Source organism: Podarcis raffonei, chromosome W (genome assembly GCF_027172205.1).
Source record: "Podarcis raffonei isolate rPodRaf1 chromosome W, rPodRaf1.pri, whole genome shotgun sequence".
Lineage (NCBI taxonomy): Eukaryota > Metazoa > Chordata > Lepidosauria > Squamata > Lacertidae > Podarcis > Podarcis raffonei.
In genome coordinates, this window is record NC_070620.1 from 20,991,083 (window position 1) to 21,011,086 (window position 20,004).

General features: G+C 46.3%; 1 protein-coding gene across 3 annotated transcripts in view; it reads left to right on the forward strand.

Annotated features, from left to right (window-relative positions):
• The window catches only part of LOC128405947 (UDP-N-acetylglucosamine--peptide N-acetylglucosaminyltransferase 110 kDa subunit-like), a 121,306-nt gene that overhangs the window by 63,845 nt on the left and 37,457 nt on the right, over window positions 1–20,004 (forward strand). For all 3 annotated transcript variants that reach the window (XM_053372998.1, XM_053372997.1, XM_053372999.1), the window contains 6 exons: window positions 3,985–4,138; window positions 6,188–6,289; window positions 8,106–8,285; window positions 8,621–8,779; window positions 11,768–11,857; window positions 13,915–14,040. In XM_053372998.1, coding sequence (XP_053228973.1) covers window positions 3,985–4,138; window positions 6,188–6,289; window positions 8,106–8,285; window positions 8,621–8,779; window positions 11,768–11,857; window positions 13,915–14,040 — 811 coding nt within the window. The remainder of the gene's footprint in view (window positions 1–3,984; window positions 4,139–6,187; window positions 6,290–8,105; window positions 8,286–8,620; window positions 8,780–11,767; window positions 11,858–13,914; window positions 14,041–20,004) is intronic.

A 20,004-nucleotide genomic window follows, 5' to 3' on the forward strand; every position in this document is an offset into this window, starting at 1 on the left:
TAAGGAGAGGGTGGCATTCATAGTTGCCCACTTAGAAGGAGCAGCCCGGGAATGGGTGAGAGCCCTGATAGCGGCGGGAAACGATGCCCTCCAGGAAATTTTATGAGGTGATGGACGCAATGTTTATCAGGCGCACAGTAGAAGGGCCCCATCCGTGCCCTCCCAAGGCGGGCATAGTAGTCAAGGTGGTGCTGGAGCTCCCTAATGGCCACCTGGTGGAAGTGCAGGCCTTGGTCAATTCAGGAGCCAGTGCAAATTTCTTCATCAGAGACTTTGCCTTGGAGCACCAGTTGCACCTGCTCCCGCTAGACTTTCCCTTGCAAGTCACCACCATTGATGGGAGAGTTGCTGGGGGGGGAGTGACACACCAACCTCACCCCCATGAGAATGAGTGTCTCCAAACACTCCAAGACCATTGCTTTTCATGTGACCACCTTGGCAGGACCTCCTATCATGCTGGGAATGAGCTGGCTGGCTCTCCATGATCCGGTGGTGTCGTGGCACCAGCGATCCCTCACCTTCAGGTTGGCACACTGTGTGGAACACGGTCTGGGAGGGGAGGAGCCACGGGAGAGGAAGGCAAAGGTCGCTATGGCGAGTCTGGGGGAGAAGATAATTCCTCAGCAGTATGTGGATTTTTAGGAAGTTTTCAGCGAGCGGGAGGCTGACAAGTTACCCCCACATAGGCCGTACGATTGTCAGCTCAATTTAGTCCCAGGGGCCAGACTGCTGGCAGGTAAGCTGTACTCAGTGTCAGACCAAGAGATACAGGATCTGAAGGAGTTTAATTACAAGAACTTGAGAAGAGGTTTCATCCGAGAATCTAAGGTGGTGGTGGGGAGTCCAGTGTTGTTTGTGGACAAAAAGGGGACAAAAGTGCGTTGCCCAGTGGTGGATTTCAGAACTGTCAACTCCTTGACGGAACCCCTCGCTTTCCCCATGACTTGCATCGATGACGTATTGGTGAGAGTACGCCAGGGCAGAATTTTTTTTACCAAACTTGACCTCAGAGGAGCTTACAACCTGATCAGGGTGTGGGAGGGAGACGAATGGAAGACGACCATGTTTACACCGTTAGGGGCATTTGAGTATCTCATTATGCCCTTCGGACTACAAGGCAGAAGTCCCTGTTTCCAGGCCTTCATGCATGTGGGGGATGTTCTGCAACTGTTGGAGAAGCTCAAGGAGCATCAGTTGTGGGTCAAACTGGAGAAATGCCAGTTTCATGCTTGTGAGGTTGAGTTCCTGGGGTACCGGCTGTCGGATAGGGGACTTGCCATGGATCAGGAGAAGGTGAAGGCTGTGTTAGACTGGGAAAGCCCCAAGATGAAGAAGGATGTGCAGGGATTCCTGGGCTTTAGCAACTTCTACTGAAAGTTTATCAAGAACTTTGCGCATTTGTTGGCGCCCATAACTGGTGGTCTCAGTGGGAAGAGAGTTTCTGTGGACTAAGGAGGTGCAGCAGGCCTTTGAAAGCTTAAAGAAGGTCTTTGCGTCAGAGGAGCAGTTCTTGCACGTGGATCCTGACAAACCCTTGCGGGTGGAGACGGACGCTTCAGATTGGGCCATTGGCGCAGTCCTGTTACAACAAGATGCAGGGGGAGATTGGAGGCCTTGTGCCTTTTTCTCCCGGAAGCTGAACAAATTGGAGCAAAATTACACAATTTATGACAAAGAATTGCTGGCCATTTATGCGGCTTTTAAGCAGTGGAGACACTTTCTGATGGGGTGCAGCAGCAGATCCAGGTGTGGACAGGCCACAAGAACTTGGAATATTGGCACACTGTGTGCTTTTTCAGAGGCAGATCTGTTGGGCAGAATTTTTTGCCAATTTTAACTTTAACATCCAATATGTCCCTGGAGAGCAGAACGTGAGAGCAGACGCGCTATCCAGGAAGCCTGAGTACATGGAAGATTAAGGGCCACCCGTGGCCAGGCATAGGTTCCAGGGGGACAAATGGACCTGTGGGGGAGCACTGGCAGGGGAGGCAGAACTGGTGAGACTCACCAAAGACGATGACTTAGCTCAAAGGAAATTAGGCGAGCTCAAGGAGGGGCTGGGAGCAGATGGGGTCTTTGAGGAGAAAGGGGGGGCTGTTATTCTACAAAGGGGCACTGTGCCGTATTTTTTGCTCCATAAGGCGCACCTAGTTTTTAGAGGGGGAATCAAGCTGCTCTTTGGGGCTGGGGGGGGGGACCGGGCTTTCCCCTCCAGCCCCGACAAGTTCTGGGAGAAGCGGCCTGCACGCAGCCTGTCCGCAGCTATTTGGGGCCACACGTGCAGCCTGTCCGCTTCTCCCAGATCTTCTCGGGGCTGGAGGGGGAAGCCCGCCCCCCCAGCCCTGACAAGCTCTAGGAGTATTCCCCACCTCCCTTTAAAGAACGCACGGCTTTTGTGGGAGGTGGGGGAATTCCCCCACCTCCCGCAAAAGCCCACAGGAGCCGTGCATCCTTTAAGGAGCGCACGGCTCCTGTGGGCTTTTCTACGAGGAGGGAGAAGGGACTGACTGGCCGCGTCAATCCCTTCTCCCTCCTGGGGAAAAGCCCACAAGAGCCGCAGGGAGCTTGTGTGTGGCTCTTGGGGGCTTTTCCTGCCTGCCTCCCCCCTGCATTCGCGCCATAAGACGCACACACATTTCCCCTTTTTAGGAGGGAAAAAGTGTGTCTTATGGAGCGAAAAATACGGTATGTGCCGGGAGAGCCTTTGAGGGTCAGAGTCCTCAAGCAGCTCCATGACAACCCTACAGCTGGGCATTTTGGGCAACACAAGACCATGTTGTTAGTTACGCGGGATTTCTGGTGGCCCAAGGTAAGGGAGGATGTGCGGGAATATGTACGAGGATGCGACACGTGTCAGAGAGCAAAGAGGGAAAGGGCGGCTCTGGCGGGGCTTACCCACACCGGGGAGACCATGGGAGGCAGTGTCCATAGACTTCATGACGGACCTGCCCATGTCCCGAGGTTAGACGTCTGTCATGGTGGTGGTGGACCTGCTGACCAAGATGTGTCACTTTGTGGCATGCTCCCATGCGGTGACAGCTGAGGAAACCGCCAAGTTCTTGGATCAGATCTTTTGGCTGCATGGGGTCCCTTCTAGGGTAATTTCAGACCGTGGAAGACAGTTCACCTTGTGTTTCTGGCGCAAGCTCATGAATTTGTTGGAGGTAGAGGTGAGCTTCTCCACAGCCAGGCACCCACAGACTAATGGACAGGTGGAGAGAGCGAATGCCATTTTGCAGCAGTACTTGCGCTGCTATGTCAATCAGCGGCAGAATGATTGGGTGGAGAAGCTAGCACTGGCAGAGTTTGCGTACAATAATGCTGAACACGTGTCCACAGGGATGAGTCCCTTTCTTTCCAATTACGGGTGTCATCCTAGGGCCTTTCCTCCTCCACAAAAATAGCTGTTTACTTGGCCGTTTTCCTATGCCGTGAAGGCTGAATTTCAATTCAGCGGAGCAGGGTCAAGATATTAACTGATATGCATGAAATTTCAGGTATAGCTGTATAATCCCTAATGTAGTAAGATAAGACCTTTGGAGCAGGCATGTTTTTAAAAAAGAGTTTTTTATGAACCGCCCTACTGAACACCCAATGCTTTTCAGTGGAGCAGGGTCAAGATATTAACTCAGGCATGGCCAAACGTGGCCCTCCAGCTGCTTTGGGATTACAATGCCCATCATCCCTGACCACTGGTCCTGTGAGCTTGGGATGACGGGAGTTGTAGTCCCAAAACAGCTGGAGGGCCAAGTTGGGCCATGCCTGTATTAACTGATATGCATGAAATTTCAGAGATAGCTATATAAACCTAGTGTAGTAAGATAAGACCTTTGGAGTAGGCATTTTCAAAAAAGAGTTTTTTATGAACTGCCCTAATGACCACCGCATGGGACAGAAAGAGCCCTCTCGACCCTTTTTTTTCCTGCGTAACTTCGATGTGTTTTTGTACCAAAAATACACTTTTTATCTCGCCCTACGCGTCAGAATCAGCCCCACTTTTGCAGACGCCTATTCCAACATGGGGAACACCTTGAAGGAAATGCAAGACGTCCAAGGAGCTCTGCAATGCTACACAAGAGCCATCCAAATAAATCCTGCATTTGCCGATGCCCACAGCAACCTCGCTTCCATCCATAAGGTGAGCTTTGCGTCTCTGCTAAATCTCTTTTTTCCGGGGGGGGGGCGATGACGGGGAAATCCATTAGTTTTTACAAAGGAAAACAATTGGCAAAAGCCATCCCAAATCGAGACATGTCGCAAAAAGAAAAAGGGAAAACCAGAATTTATGCTGGAAGTGCGAGGAGGCACACCGATACATTTATGGTGGGGTTGTGGAATAGTTCAAAAATTCATGAGAAAATAAAAAAGATTCTCAGAATTAATTTAGAGAAAAAACCAGAGGCATATTTACTGAGTATAAGATGTAAACAAATACCACAAGATCGAAAGATATTATTCTTATATGCAACAACCGCAGCAAGGCTACTCCTTGCACAAAACTGGAAAGGGAAATATATACCCACAAAGGATGACTAGATAAAGAAATTGCATTTATAGAATTGGCAAGGTTAACTGCAGTAATAAGGTACCAATCAAACCAGAAAATAGAAATACAATGGAAATGGTTTGAGGATTACATGTCCAAGTACTGCTCAAAAACTAACATGCTGATATGTTTGGATTAATGTTTGTAAAGCTGGTGAAAAAAACCAGCAAGTTAAAAGAGTTAAGAAATATAAATGTAGATTAAAATTGCAATGTGAATGTGAGTGAAGTCACATGGGTATTCGGGTAAATAGTGAGTTGGGTTTAGGGTTAGATGTGGGGAATCCGTATATATAGTATTATATATGTAATGTATAGTGTTGAAAATGTACGGCAACTAACATGTAAAATGAAATCAATAATAAATAAATAGGGGAAAAATGCAATGTGTAATACATAGGAGGGTGAGGGACAGTCGAGGGAAGTCGCAAGGGTGTTTTAATGTCTGTAATTTATGGTGGTAGGGTAATATAATTTTTGTATTATTGTGTTTATGTGTTTGTAAATAAAATTTAAAAAAAGATAAAAGGGGAAAAAATTGTACTTTTCAGTGTCAGGCGGGGTTTTATTACTCCAAAATAAAGAAAAAAATGGGGGGGGTCGTCTTATACGGGCGATTGGGTGGGTGAATGGCTTGTTTTCTTAAATTTGAGCCCCCCGAAATAGAGGGCGTCTTATACAGGCGGGAAAGCATGGCAGATTCCTACACCCAAAAATCACATTGTGACTTCTGATGACCCCAATGCGATCCCTATGTCATGTTTCCGACGGCGCCCTTTCGCTCGTCTCTCCTAGATCTCAAATGCATTGCATTTGTCCTACTTCCTGCTGTCCTTCGTCAATCCACACCCGCCGAAGAATTTAAATTTTTCCAGCCTTCTTTTAGACCAGGCATGTCGCAAGCCTTGCCCAGGGGCCTAATCCAGTTTACTTACTGGGGCAAAGCTCAACAACTTCGGGGTAAAATTGGCCCCAAAAGGTCAACAACGCAGTATATGCCCTGGGGTAAAAATCTAAGGAAAAAAAAGCTCAACAAGTTTGGGATTAAATCCTAAAGAAATCTCAACAACTTCAACCCTAGAAAAAAAAGCTCATCATCTTTGGGGTAAAATCTTGCCGGTCGATTTAATCTGGCTTCTTGGGGTAAAATCCTAAAAAAAGCTCAGCAACTTTGGGGTAAATCGTAAAAAAAGCTAATCAAATCTGGCCCCCTTTAGGAAAAATTTGGGCACCCCTGTTTTAGACAATACTCTGCAAGTGTCCTGTTCGCTATGAAATGTTTGTTCTGAAACCTCTCATAATTCTGCCTGTAGGGCAGCTGGAGGGCTGAGTTCGCCTATGGCAGGAACCCCAAAACTGGGGCCTCCAGATGTTTTGGACTACAATTCCCATCATCCCTGACCACTGGTCCTGCTAGCTAGGGATCATGGGAGTTGTAGGACAAAACATATGGGGGGGCCGCAAGTTGGGGATGCCTGTCTTGAGCTCATTAGGTATGCTATCCCAAAATTCTCTTTATTTTTTTTACATGTCCACCCGGCGTGGATCATTGTACCGTTCGTCTCTGCTTCATCTTTGGTTTTACTGGTTGAGACAAAAAGCAGGTGGCAATTGCTAAAATATCCCTCCCCTCCCTTTCTAGGATTCCGGAAATATCCCAGAGGCAATTGCTTCGTATCGCACCGCCCTGAAACTGAAGCCGGACTTTCCCGATGCTTACTGCAACTTGGCGCACTGTTTGCAGGTGAGGAGGGCTTTTTCACCAATATAAGAGCTAACACTTCTGGGGTTTCCAGCGTTTGGGAACCAAAGCGTTTAAGTCCCAAGGTACCACAGTAGTGGTAAGGAATTGTCCAGTAGCACCTTAGAGACTAACTCGGTTTGTTCTGGGTCAAAGCTTTTGTGTGCAGGCACTCTTCTTCAGTTACACAGAAACACAAGTCACCAGACCCTGATATATAGTGGGAGGGTGGAGTCAGGTATTTCTCAGAAGGGTAGGAGGAGATGCCTTGTGGGGGTCAGGTGGGATTGCTATGAGGAATTATGAAAAACGAAGCAAGCCATTGTGTCGGCAATGAAAGCATTGCGTTGACTGGGTTTGAGTCATTGACAATAATTTCTGATCAAATCCCATAAGCCTCTGCATCTCTGCCCATCTTCTTTACTGTTCATTTTCTACGCCTGACAGGCATGTATAAGCATTCTAAAACACAGGCCAGTTGCTTCACCAGGCATCCTGGGTCATAAAGATAGAAGGTAGCTTTGATGTAGCAGATGATTAGCATATGTAATGTTTCTGAAATTCTTTTGTAAGAAGACAGCTGCTTGGAGATCCTGTATTGAATGTCCTGGGAGATTGAAGTGTTCTCCTACTGGCTTCTCTGTCTTGCGATTCCCGATGTCAGATTTATGCCCATTTATCCTCCCAGGACATTCAATACAGGATCTCCAAGCAGCTGTCAGAAACAGACTTGAAAGAGAAGTTGCTGAATTACAACTTATTACTCAACTGAAAACGATGGAGAGACCGGGTCTGAATAGAGATACTGGATTCCTGTCTCATTACATGTGCTAACCATCTGCATACTATCCCCTGCTTTTTCCTGTAGGACTAATTGTAGTCATTCACAGTCGCCCACAGGTTGACCAAACCCATTGAGTCCTACTACCCTTCGGAGAAAAACCCTACCCTCCCTCTATATATCAGGGTCTGGGGACTTTTCCTTCCACTATATATCAGGGTCTGGGGACTTCTGTTTCAGTGTATCTGAAGAAGTCTGCCTGTGCACGACAGCCAAGTGTTATTATCATTAAATACAGTGGTGCCTCGCAAGACGAAATTAATTCGTTCCGCGAGTTTTTTCGTCTTGCGATTTTTTTTGTCTTGCGAAGCACGGTTTCGGAAAAGTTTTGGAAAAGCTTCAAAAATCACCAAAGTCTTCAAAAACCTCAAAAAAGGCTACCACACTGCGTGCTATGAGTTGCTACTCAAAGTCAAGTCGCAACTGTATTAACGGTGTTAAGAAAAAGGAAACAAACTTGCAAGACATTTCCGTCTTGCGAAGCAAGCCCATAGGGAAAATCGTCTTGCAAAGCAACTCAAAAAACCAAAAACCCTTTCGTCTTGCAAGTTTTTTGTCTTGCGAGGCATTCGTCTTGCGAGGTACCACTGTACAAGGATTAAGAAGGTGTCAATCATGGAGGCACAGGTCTGTAATCCTTTTTTACCGAAAGGTTCAGCCTTGCTGGCTTCCTCTCAATATGGACAAGCAGAGGAAGGTTTCCTTTTGGGAACAGTAAAATCACCCGTCTCCTACTACCCTTCTGAGAAATACCCCACCCCACCCTCCCACCTATATATAAGGGTCTGGTGACTTCTGTTTCAGTGTATCTGAAGAAGTATGCATGCACACAAAAACTTATACCAAGAACAAACTGAGTTGGTCTCTAAGGTGCTACTGGACATTTTTTTTATATACCGTATTTCGACTGTGTCAGACGAACACGGCTACCTACCTGAATCTAGAATGTAATTCAGGGTTTTCTTTGCCTCCTCTCAGATCGTTTGCGATTGGACCGATTATGACGAGAGAATGAAGAAGCTTGTCAGTATTGTGGCTGACCAGCTGGAGAAGAACCGACTCCCTTCGGTGCACCCCCATCACAGCATGCTTTATCCACTATCTCACGGCTTCCGAAAGGCTATCGCTGAGAGACATGGGAACCTCTGCCTGGACAAGGTGGGTCTGTGCCAGGCATGGCCCAACTTGGCCCTCCAGCTGTTTTGGGACTACAGTGCCCATCATCCCTGACCACTGGTGCTGTGAGCTACGGATGGTGGGAGTTGCAGTCCCAAAAGAGCTGGAGGGCCAAGTTGGGCCATGCCTGATCTAGAGCAGTGGTGGCCAAACTTGGCCCTCTAGCTGTTTGGGGACTACAATTCCCATCATCCCTGACTGCTGGTCCTGTTAGGTAGGGCCTCCCACATCTTTGAATAATAATATTCAAAGAAAAAAAAAGTTATTATTATTACATGTCGTTTCTGTAACATGGCTTCCTTGAATCCCCCTGCCAGATCAACGTCCTCCACAAGCCGCCCTACGAACACTCCAAGGACTTGAAAGCCAGTGAGGGCCGGCTCCGCGTGGGCTACGTCAGTTCTGACTTCGGCAACCACCCCACCTCCCATCTCATGCAGTCCATCCCAGGCATGCACAATTCGGACAAATTCGAGGTGAGGTGCACAAGAGGGTGGCCGTGCGAGTAGCTCAGGCGGCAGAGCGCCAAGACTCTGAATCTCAGGGTCGCGGGTTTGAGCCCCACGTTGGGCCAAACGAACAAACGAATCTTCATCTGTGTCAGCCCTCGGCTGTAGCAATAAAACGAGACGATCTGCAAAGAATAGAACTGAAAAGTCAACGATATCAAATACATTTGAATCGAGAGTGGGTTTTATTCTGACTGCCCTAGCTCAAAACCGACCACCTTTGTAAGTACCGCATTTTTCGCTCTATAAGACGCACCAGACCACAAGATGCACCTAGTCTTTGGAGGAGGAAAACAAGAAAAAAAATATTCTGAATCTCAGAAGCCAGAACAGCAAGAGGGATTGCTACGCAGTGAAAGCAGCAATCCCTCTTGCTTTTCTGGCTTCTGGGATAGCTGTGCAGCCTGCATTCGCTCCATAAGACGCACACACATTTTCCCTTACTTTTTAGGAGGGAAAAAGTGTGTCTTATGGAGCGAAAAATACAGTATGTACCGGGAGAGCCTTTGAGGGTCAGAGTCCTCAAGCAGCTCCATGACAACCCTACAGCTGGGCACTTTGGGCAACACAAGACCATGTTGTTAGTTACGCGGGATTTCTGGTGGCCCAAGGTAAGGGAGGATGTGCGGGAATATGTACGAGGATGCGACACATGTCAGAGAGCAAAGAGGGAAAGGGCGGCTCTGGCGGGGCTTACCCACACCGGGGAGACCATGGGAGGCAGTGTCCATAGACTTCATGACGGACCTGCCCATGTCCCGAGGTAAGACGGCTGTCGTGGTGGTGGACCTGCTGACCAAGATGTGTCACTTTGTGGCATGCTTCCATGCGGTGACAGCTGAGGAAACCGCCATGTTCCTGGATCACATCTTTTGGCTGCATGAAAAGGCCTTGGCCCTGGTTGAGGCCAGTTGAACATCCCCGAGGCCTGGGACCTCCAAGATATTATTATTTGCGGACCGTAAGGTCCTCCGCGGGTCATGCCAGGAGAGGCAGTCCTGCAGGTACGAGGGGCCTTGGTTATATAGGGCTTTAAAGGTTAAAACTAGCTCCTTGAATCTGACCCTGTACTACACTGGGAGCCAATGCCGCTGGTATAGCATTGGACAAATGTGATCCCGCGGTGAGGACCCCGTAAGGAGTCTCGCCACGGCATTCTGCACCTGCTGGAGTTTCTGGGTCAGCTTCAAGGGCAGCCCCGCGTAGAGCAAGTTACAATAATCGAGCCAGGAGGTGACCACCACATGCATCACCATGGGGAGATCAGGGCAAGAGAAGGCAGGGACCAGCTGCTTAGAGCAGCAAAGGTGGGAAAATGCCGCCTTTGCTGTAGCTGTAACCTGTGTCTCCATAGAGAGGGAGGCGTCGAAGGTTACACTCAAACTCCTGACGGAAGGCGCTGGCACTAATTGCACCCCTGCAAGAGATGGGAATTGGCCCCCCAGCCCCATGTCGTCCCAGCCCAACCAGAGGACCTCTGTTTTCAAAGGATTTCACTTCAACCGGCTCCCGCACAACCATCCGACCACAGCTTTCAAGCCTCTGGTCAGTGTGTCCGGGGCTGAGTCAGGATGGCCGTCCATCAACGGATGAAGCTGGGTGTCATCAGCATATTGATGACAGCCCTGCCCAAAATTCCAGACATGCTGGGCAAGGGGCGCATAAAAATGTTTAAAAGCATTGGGGAGAGGATTGTGCCCTGCGGAACTCCACACACCAAGGTGTGCCGTGACGACAACTCCTCCCCTAGCGCAATTCACTGTCCCCGACCTGAAAGGAAAGAGTGCAGCCATTGTAAGACTGTGACCTGAATCTCCACGTCCTTTGCTGTCACCTGCTCCTCTTGATCTGTCAAGAGAGAGGACACTGGGGCAGTGGTTGGGCGACCCGGAACGGGCAATAAAAGAGGGGTGATAATCTCACTCCTCAAGTCTTTTTATAAAGGGCATGTGCCACTGATTTGGTGCTGCCATCTCTGCAGGGACATGAGCGTTCTTTGGGTGGAATCTGTTGGAATCGTCCCTTGAGTCCAGCCAAGGGCGAGACATTTTAATCTTGTGACGGTCAAAGCACGTCTACATTTTGGGATCGCTCGGTTATGCAGATCGGGTGCCGGAGAGTTGAAATGGGAAGGGGGGAGAGAGTCATACCACGGGCGAAATTTCCTGATGGCAGCCAAGTTGTTCTGACGCTTGAGATTATTTAGGCACTGACAGATTAGACCAGGCACCCCCAACCTTTGGCCCTCCAGATGTTTTGGACTATAGTTCCCATCATCCCTGACCACTGGTCCTGTTAGCTAGGGATCATGGGAGTTGTAGGCCAAAGCATCTGGAGAGCTGCAGGTTGGGGATGCCTGGATTAGACTGCTTGACTGTTTTAAGATGTATTTTAATTAATTGATTGCCTGTTTCTATGTTCTTTGTATACTGTGTTAGTTTTATCATGTTAGCTGCCCTGAGCCCGGCTCCGGCCAGGGAGGGTGGGGTACAAATATGAAATTATTATTATTATTAAAACCCAAAGTCAGTAGCTGTTGTGGGGATAAGCCACAAGAGGGAAGCTCTTGGGCAAAAGATTCCCGCATTGCAGGGGGTCATACTAGATGAGCCTCATTGCCCTTTCCAACTCCCCAGTTCTACGATTCTCTGTCAGCGATTGCTTCATCTTGGAGGAAAGCTGTGATGGTTTATGCGCTTCATAAATTCTGGCGTTTTCCTGCAGCGTTTGGGAAAGATGGGCTTTGTTCGATGTCCTCCCCCCCCCCCTGTGTTTTGTCGCTTCTCGCGTGCTCCCTGCTCAAATGACCCTCAAATGTATTTTATACAATGGACTTTTAATTTCCATTCTTTGTATATCGTATTGTTTTATTGCAATTGCCAACACAAATAAAGATTAATTCATTCATTCATTGACTGGTCAGCCTCAGTTCTAAGCATCTCCTCTCTTTCCCAGGTCTTCTGCTATGCCCTCAGCCCTGACGACGGCACAAACTTCCGGGTCAAGGTGATGGCTGAAGCAAATCACTTTATTGACTTATCTCAGGTGAGAGCTCTTTCCCCCCTATATATCCTAAATAACGCTCTTGCCCGGGCAACCTTTTCCAGAAGATACTTGTCATTTCGAGGAGTTTAGCGATCTTAAATAATAATAATAATAATAATAATAATAATAATAATTTTTTAAAAAAAATTATTTATACCCTGCCCTCCCCTGCCGAGACCGGGCTCAGGGCGGCTAACATCAATTATCAAATACATTAAAACACAAAATCAAACAATTGGTTTAAAATACAATTCTAATCACATTTAAAATCAAAATAAAACTCAGAGATACGGTCATCTCTTCCTGCCTCTGTTTACTTCCCTTCTCTATCTCTTGCTAAAGCTCTTTGATGGCCGAGAACAGGCTTTTAATGCATAATCTGGCAGAAGGAAGAAGCACTAATGTTGTGTGTTTCTGTTATTGGATGCTAGACGTTGTTAGGAGGAATGTGCGGTATCGGAAGAGGGGGCTAAATAATGAATAATCGGCACTAGCAGATTCTTCAGGTATCTGAAGAAGTGTGCATGCACATGAAAGCTTATACCAAGAACAAACTTAGTTGTTCTCTAAGGTGCTACTGGATAATTAATATATTTTGACTGCACTAGCTAGTGAGGCAAACCATCCAGGCTAGCGATCAATAATCTATAAATCAGATTTTGGGGCAGAGCTTGGAAACTCATGTCTGAACTCATGGCTGAAGGGTCGTGCAACGTGGGGTGGGGTGGTGGTGGTCACTTTGCCGCTACTCGGGAGCTTTCCAGTGGCTGGTTGAAGTTCTTGCTTGGTAATATATATATAACAGGGTAGATTTGATTTAAATCAAATAGATTTAAATCATGATTTAAATCACTAGTCGGTGTCCAAACTTTTTCCAAAGAGGGCCAGATTTGATGACGTGAACATTCGTGAGGGCTGGCCAAAGTTCTTGAGCTTTTTTTAGGATTGAAGATGGACTTTGGACGTGCCTGGCCTTAACCCGAACCCCAACTCTCACTCTAGCCCTTGCCTTTGCCCTAGCTGTAAACCCTAAACTTCTAAAACCTAAGTCTAACAGTAATTCTTGCCCTAGCCCTAGCTCCAGCCCTAGCCCTTAGCCTTTGCACTAGCCCTTTCCCCTAAACCCCTAACCCTAAACTACATTTCATATGATTCCTGGATGCTCTCAAGTCATGGGTGCAGAGTAGTGCTTCAGATACCCTGCCCAGTTTTGTCACGGAGCACGTCTCCTGAGCTATGGCAATCTGACCAAAACGTCGCACTTTCCTGCAGTGCAGGATTTTGCAAAAGCAACGGCAAGTGCACTGTATGAGGGAAAGAAGCTCAGAAGGACAATTCGAGGGCTGTGACATCGTCGCCGGGTTGTCGAGTCAACCTGAAAGATGCCTTAGCAGATGTAGTAGTAGTGTCAGATGCTGGTGTGGTTGCTCGAGAGTAAACAGGCAAGACTCCGACCTGTCTTTTCCAGACTTTATTCTTGGTGCAAACTATTTACAGTGAAGAGCGTCGTAAGTTCATGTCTGGCTCAATCGCTATCAGAATCTGGGAGTGGTCGGTCTTTGAACCTCCCCCAGCATAAAAATTACGTCACCCCCAGCCTTTTCCGCCCCTCCCTGCGCTGAAGCCTACTGCGCAGAATGGGCGCTGGCAAGGGCGTACTTCTCGCCTCTCCGGTTTGCTCAGGCTCGATGTTGAGGCTCTCCCTAGCATCTCCTGGTCCCTGCACCTCTTCTCCACTGGAGGTGGGCTTTCCTCCTCCCCGGAAGAGGAACTGCTTCGCAAGATTTTTGGAGGCTCCCTATAACACAACTGCCCTTCCATCTCTCGCCTCTGAGCTGATGGCAGTTCCCTGACAAGTAGTAGTAGTAGTAATAATAATAATAATAATAATAATAATAATAATAATAATAATAATAATAAATTTATTACTTATACCCCGCCCATCTGGCTGGGTTTCCCCAGCCACTCTGGGCAGCTTCCAACAAGAGATTAAAAAGACATTAAAACATCAGTTGTTAAAAACTTCCCTAAACGTGCTTCTAATGTTTGCGTTTCAGGTCCCGTGCAATGGCAAGGCGGCCGACCGCATTCACCAAGACGGCATCCATATCCTCATTAACATGAATGGCTACACCAAAGGAGCCCGCAACGAGCTGTTTGCTCTCCGGCCGGCCCCAATCCAGGTAAAGGAAGTCACAGTGAAAAATGTTGATCATACAGTGGTCCCTTGGTTCTCAAACTTCATCCCTTCCAGAAGTTAGTTCCGAAACCAAAGCGTTCCCAAACCGAGGCGCGCTTTCCCATAGAAAGGAATGCAAAACGGATTAATCAGTTCCAGGCTTTGAAAAACAACCCCTGAAACAGCCATTTAACATCAATTTTACTCTCTAACGAGACCATTGATCCCTAAAATGAAAGCAATCATCAATGTACTGTACTATAAAATAAATAGACAGTATTGTAGATGATAATTTTTTTAAAAAATTGCCTGCACTGATGATAGGGATGGGGGGCTTCAATCCATTTCCACAGTCACACCATCCATCCGTAGCTAAAGTCATTGTTTGGATCGGGGGCTTCTATCCATTTCTGCAGTCACACAATCCATCCGTCCGTCCGTCCATCAGTAGCTAAAGTCACTGTTTGGATGGGGGGCTTTTATCTGTTTCCGCCGTCACACAGTCAGTCCATCCATCCATCCGTCATGCAATCCATCAATCAGTAGCTGAACTGGGCTCCACACAGTCACAAAAACAAGTTAACCAAAAAAGCCTCAAAAACAGAAACGCAAAATAGCAAAAACAAAAGCGCCAAATTTAATTCGTTCCGGAAGTCCGCCTGACTTCCAGAATGTTCAAAAACTGAGGCACGGCTTTCGATTGGTGCAGGCACCCTGGAAACAATTGCCGACAGCCATGTCGGACGTCCGGCTTCCGAAAAACGTCCAGACACCAGAACACTTTCTTCCGGGTTTTCGGAGTTTGAGAACCCATGGTACTACTGTGTGCCCAAAATATTCCTTACTGTAGTCGTAAGATGTTAATGCTGTGATGTTAAAAAATGTCATTAAGACCAACTGCTCTGGGAAGTAAAAAAAAAGCCTCCTGGGTCCTTAATTGTGTGATAAATCTTGCTTTATGTGGCCTTTTTGTAGTGCTTGCCTCTTTAAGAAGCTCTTAGGTTTGTTTGTTTGTTTGTTTGCAAACTTCAGACCAGGGCGGATTTGATTTAAATCAAATCGATTTAAATCACGATATAAATCACAATTTAAATCACTAGTCAGGCTTGATTTAATTAAAAACAACAACAACAGCATTCCTGCTGGTATAATCTTTAATATTTACAACCAGATGAAGGTTTTGGTTTTGGAATCATAAATTTTCAGAGTAGTTTTGACAGTCCTATCAAAAAAGAAATACATAGACCGATCATGATCCTGGGAACAGCCAGCCCCTCCCTCTTGTTCTATTAGATTCACTGCTCTCCTTCCCCCCTTGGGGAATGCTTTCTCCCTCTGAGAAACTGGAAACTTCTAACTCTTCCCTGACATCATGCTTCAGAGATTCAGATCGTGGGGAGCTCCGAAAAATTTATAATTATAATTTGGACTATAATTTGGTCTTTTGTATTGTAGTTTTTTATTTTAATTGGAGTATTATTATTGGATATATTAACTGGATGTTTTTATTGGAAAATCAGTAAAAATGAACTTCCGGGTTAGCGCCATCGACTAATGGCGGATTCCCTCTGAGCTCCGGAGGGAACTGGCTCCGCAGGATCGGGTCTTGCCGCTGCGGCGACGCGGGGACCCTTAAAAATCACAGGCGGTGAAGCCTGTGAACCTGGTGACTCGGCGGGCACCATTTGCACGCCCCCCCGAGCTGCGAAGGAGCCTTTTTAAAGGCTTCGGAACGGGGACGGGGTGAGCGGCGCGGTGCTGAGAGTCGACTGCTTCTCCTGCGGAGTGAAGCCGCACTGCCGTTGTCGGAGAGCGCTGACTTCTTCTTGTGAGCAATTGGACTTTAAAGTAACAACCCGTGAGTAGTACAGAAATTGGAATTGTAAAGAAATTTTTATGAATTAGGCACGATCAGGGAAGGTGTAAACAGGAAGTCCGCCTCCCCTCCTTGTAAATAACTTAAAGCAAGGACCTGCTAACTAAGGTCGAGAGAACCCTTTCCCCCCCCTTCTTTGGTAAAAGACTTTAATTTCATGGTTTGGCAGTATAAGAAATCTTACTGGAGGATAAAGAGCTAATTTTGGGAGCTGAAGTGTCACCCTCCCGGACCCGGGACTGCTCCACGAGAGAGAGAGCCTGTTGATGAGGTACGGAAGAGTTTGACAGCTGTCAAATTAGCTGTCAAGACAGAAAAAGAGAACTTTGTTTCTGTTGTTTCTGCTGGTTATATTTGCTACAACTTTGTTACAATTTGCTGAAAACAAGGAAGAGCTGATACAAACTAACTTGATTTTTGGATTTGAACTGGAATGAATATCAAGGAACCAAAATCCCTCTAGAGGGGGTTTTGGGACATTACAAGAATGGCTGGAGGAGGGAAAATTCAGGCTGAATTGGACAGAGCATTTGTTCTCTTGGGAAAGTTACAAGGCCAAATTGATGTTTTGGCTACAAATGTTACAACTCTGGACTCAACTGTAAACAATATCATTGAAGTTGATAAAGACTTGAATCAGGAAGTCTATTCAACTGGACAAAAAGAGAAACTTGAGAGCTTGGAGAATTTGGAGAAGGAGATATATGTTGGCTCTGAAGAAAAGGAAGGAGGAGCTGTAATTTTGCAGATGACAAAGGAGAGCTTGAGGCCTGACATGATGGCAACAAAGGAAAATAAAAACTTGGTGTGGAAAACCTGGCCTGAATTGGAGATTGAAAAATGGAGAGATCCCCTTATAGAATCATAGAATCATAGAGTTGGAAGAGACCACAAGGGCCATCGAGTCCAACCCCCTGCCAAGCAGGAAACACCATCAGAGCACTCCTGACATATGGTTGTCAAGCCTCTGCTTAAAGACCTCCAAAGAAGGAGACTCCACCACACTCCTTGGCAGCAAATTCCACTGTCGAACAGCTCTTACTGTCAGGAAGTTCTTCCTAATGTTTAGGTGGAATCTTCTTTCCTGCAGTTTGGATCCATTGCTCCGTGTCCGCTTCTCTGGAGCAGCAGAAAACAACCTTTCTCCCTCCTCTATGTGACATCCTTTTATATATTTGAACATGGCTATCATATCACCCCTTAACCTCCTCTTCTCCAGGCTAAACATGCCCAGCTCCCTTAGCCGTTCCTCATAAGGCATCGTTTCCAGGCCTTTGACCATTTTGGTTGCCCTCCTCTGGACACGTTCCAGTTTGTCAGTGTCCTTCTTGAACTGTGGTGCCCAGAACTGGACACAGTACTCCAGGTGAGGTCTGACCAGAGCAGAATACAGTGGCACTATTACTTCCCTTGATCTAGATGCTATACTCCTATTGATGCAGCCCAGAATTGCATTGGCTTTTTTAGCTGCCGCGTCACACTGTTGGCTCATGTCAAGTTTGTGGTCAACCAAGACTCCTAGATCCTTTTCACATGTACTGCTCTCAAGCCAGGTGTCACCCATCTTGTATTTGTGCCTCTCATTTTTTTTGCCCAAGTGCAATACTGTACATTTCTCCCTGTTAAAGTTCATCTTGTTTGTTTTGGCCCAGTTCTCTAATCTGTCAAGGTCGTTTTGAAGTGTGATCCTGTCCTCTGGGGTGTTAGCCACCCCTCCCAGTTTGGTGTCATCTGCAAATTTGATCAGGATGCCCTTGAGTCCATCATCCAAGTCGTTGATAAAGATGTTGAATAAGACCGGGCCCAAGACAGAACCCTGTGGCATCCCACTAGTCACTCTTCTATGTGGAGACCTGAAGACCTAAGGATTACAAATTTGCTTAAGGTGGAAGTTGGAGCTTTGGGGACATTTGGATTTGAAAGGAGTAAGAAACAAGACTCGGGCTCCACTTTTAAATATGGAGGTCTGGCTGGAAGAAACATGGATCCCGTAGGGCCAGAGCTTCTCCGAGACTTGGTGTCTAATATCAAGGACTATCAAAAAAACCGGCAGAGAGGAATTGAGAGAGAACTAAGAGCCTCGGATGTGAGATCTCCAGGCTAATAGTAGATTAAGACTGATGGACATTTGTTGGGGACTGAAACCGGGAAAGGGGGGGGTGGAGTTTGGGAATCCAAAGGGTACATAATTATAATGTGTTCTGTTTTTATTTTGTTTTTGTTACGTGTATGAAAATTGGGAAATTCGTGGAAGGGAACTTGGGTCGACTTCAGAAAAATGTTTTAAGAATGAGTACTGATGTATAAGTATTGATGTTTAAGTTTGGATAAGGTAAAATTGGTTTTTTAAAATGAACTAAATTAAATGAAAACAAGGTTAGCAAAAATAAATTGAGGAAATGGATGAAAGAGAAAAAGTAAAATAATAATATGTTAAATTAAGTATAGAAATAGGTTAAAAATTATGGATAAGGATTTGCTGAATTAACAATTTGAATTGGAATACAAGAAGGGGAGGTATGAGGAGGTCGGGGAAATATGTGATTGAAAAATAAGTATTGTGAACTTTATGTGTTTTTAAACTTTTTTGCTTTTTCCTTTTTGATTCTTTTTTATTTGTATTAAATTTGAAAACTTTAATAAATATATTTTAAAAAATGATTTATTTTTTTTAATTCTAAATTATGTGATCGACTATCTTGCTTTCTGTGGCCTTTTTTGTAGCTCTTGCCGGAAGACACGGTCCTCTTTAAGAAGCTCTTAGGTTTTTGTGTGTTTTTTGCAAACTCTGGATATCTTGCCAGAGGTATTTTAGGTAAGGATATTTCAAAAAAATTGAGTGAAATTTTTCTATATGCCACTGCTGCGGCCAGTACATTGGTAGCAATGAATTGGAAAGGGGAACCAGTCCCGACGCTATCAGATTGGAAATTCAAATTACAGGAATACATGGAAATGGCGCAAATAACCAAGAGATTGAGAGGCAATGTAAAACAATAATTTAGTCAAAAATGGGAAATGTGTAAGATTTACTTATAGAAATATAATAGTGGTATAATATCGATGGCAGATGACCCTTGTTTAAAGGTATAGCGGAGAAATAAGGTAAAGGGTACAAACTGTTGTAAGAACGTATTGGAAAATACAGAAAGAATAAGGTAACAATGAAGTACATTAATAATAATAATTATATACATATCCCACCCATCTGGCTGGGTTTCAACACTAGAAAGGAACTTTGCATCGGGTAATGATAGGAAGTCTGCTTAACATTAGGAAAAGGATCGGAAAAAGGAGACTGCACAAATTTAACCCAAGCTTAATTTTTGCCAATTCATAGAAGGAAGATTTGTACATGGATACTTACTTTTTTTGTTGAATTAGGAGTGTGTGTATTATTTATTCAGGTAGGTAGCCGTGTTGGTCTGATGCAGTCGAAATACATAATTTTTTTTTAAATGTCCAGTAGCACCTTAGAGACCAACTAAGTTTCTTCTTTATATTATTTACATTATTATATTAATATTTATATTATATTATATTTACCGTATTTTTCACCCCATAGGACGCACCGGCCCATAGGACGCATCAGGTTTTTTGGGGGGGAAATAAAGAAAAAAAATTTATTTCCCCCACAGGCGCTTGTGGGGCCGGCAGCGGGGAGAAGCGCTCTTCTCCCCGCAGTCCGCCTTCAGACCAGGTCCGGGGACAGCGGGAAGATGCGCTGCGTCTCCCAGCTGTCCCCGGAGCTTGCAGGGCAGGGAGCGGGGAGAAGCGCTCTTCTCCCTGCCACCCACCTTGAGATCAGGTCCGGGGACAGTGGGGAGACATGCTGCGCCTCCCAGCTGTCCCCGGAGCTTGCGGGGCAGGCAGCGGGGAGAAGCACTCTTCTCCCCGCCGCCCGCCTTGAGATCAGGTCCGGGGACAGTGGGAAGATGCGCTGCGTCTCCCAGCTGTCCCCGGAGCTTGCGGGGCAGGCAGCGGGGAGAAGCACTCTTCTCCCCGCCGCCCGCCTTGAGATCAGGTCCGGGGACAGTGGGAAGATGCGCTGCGTCTCCCAGCTGTCCTCGGAGCTTGCGGGGCAGGCGGCGG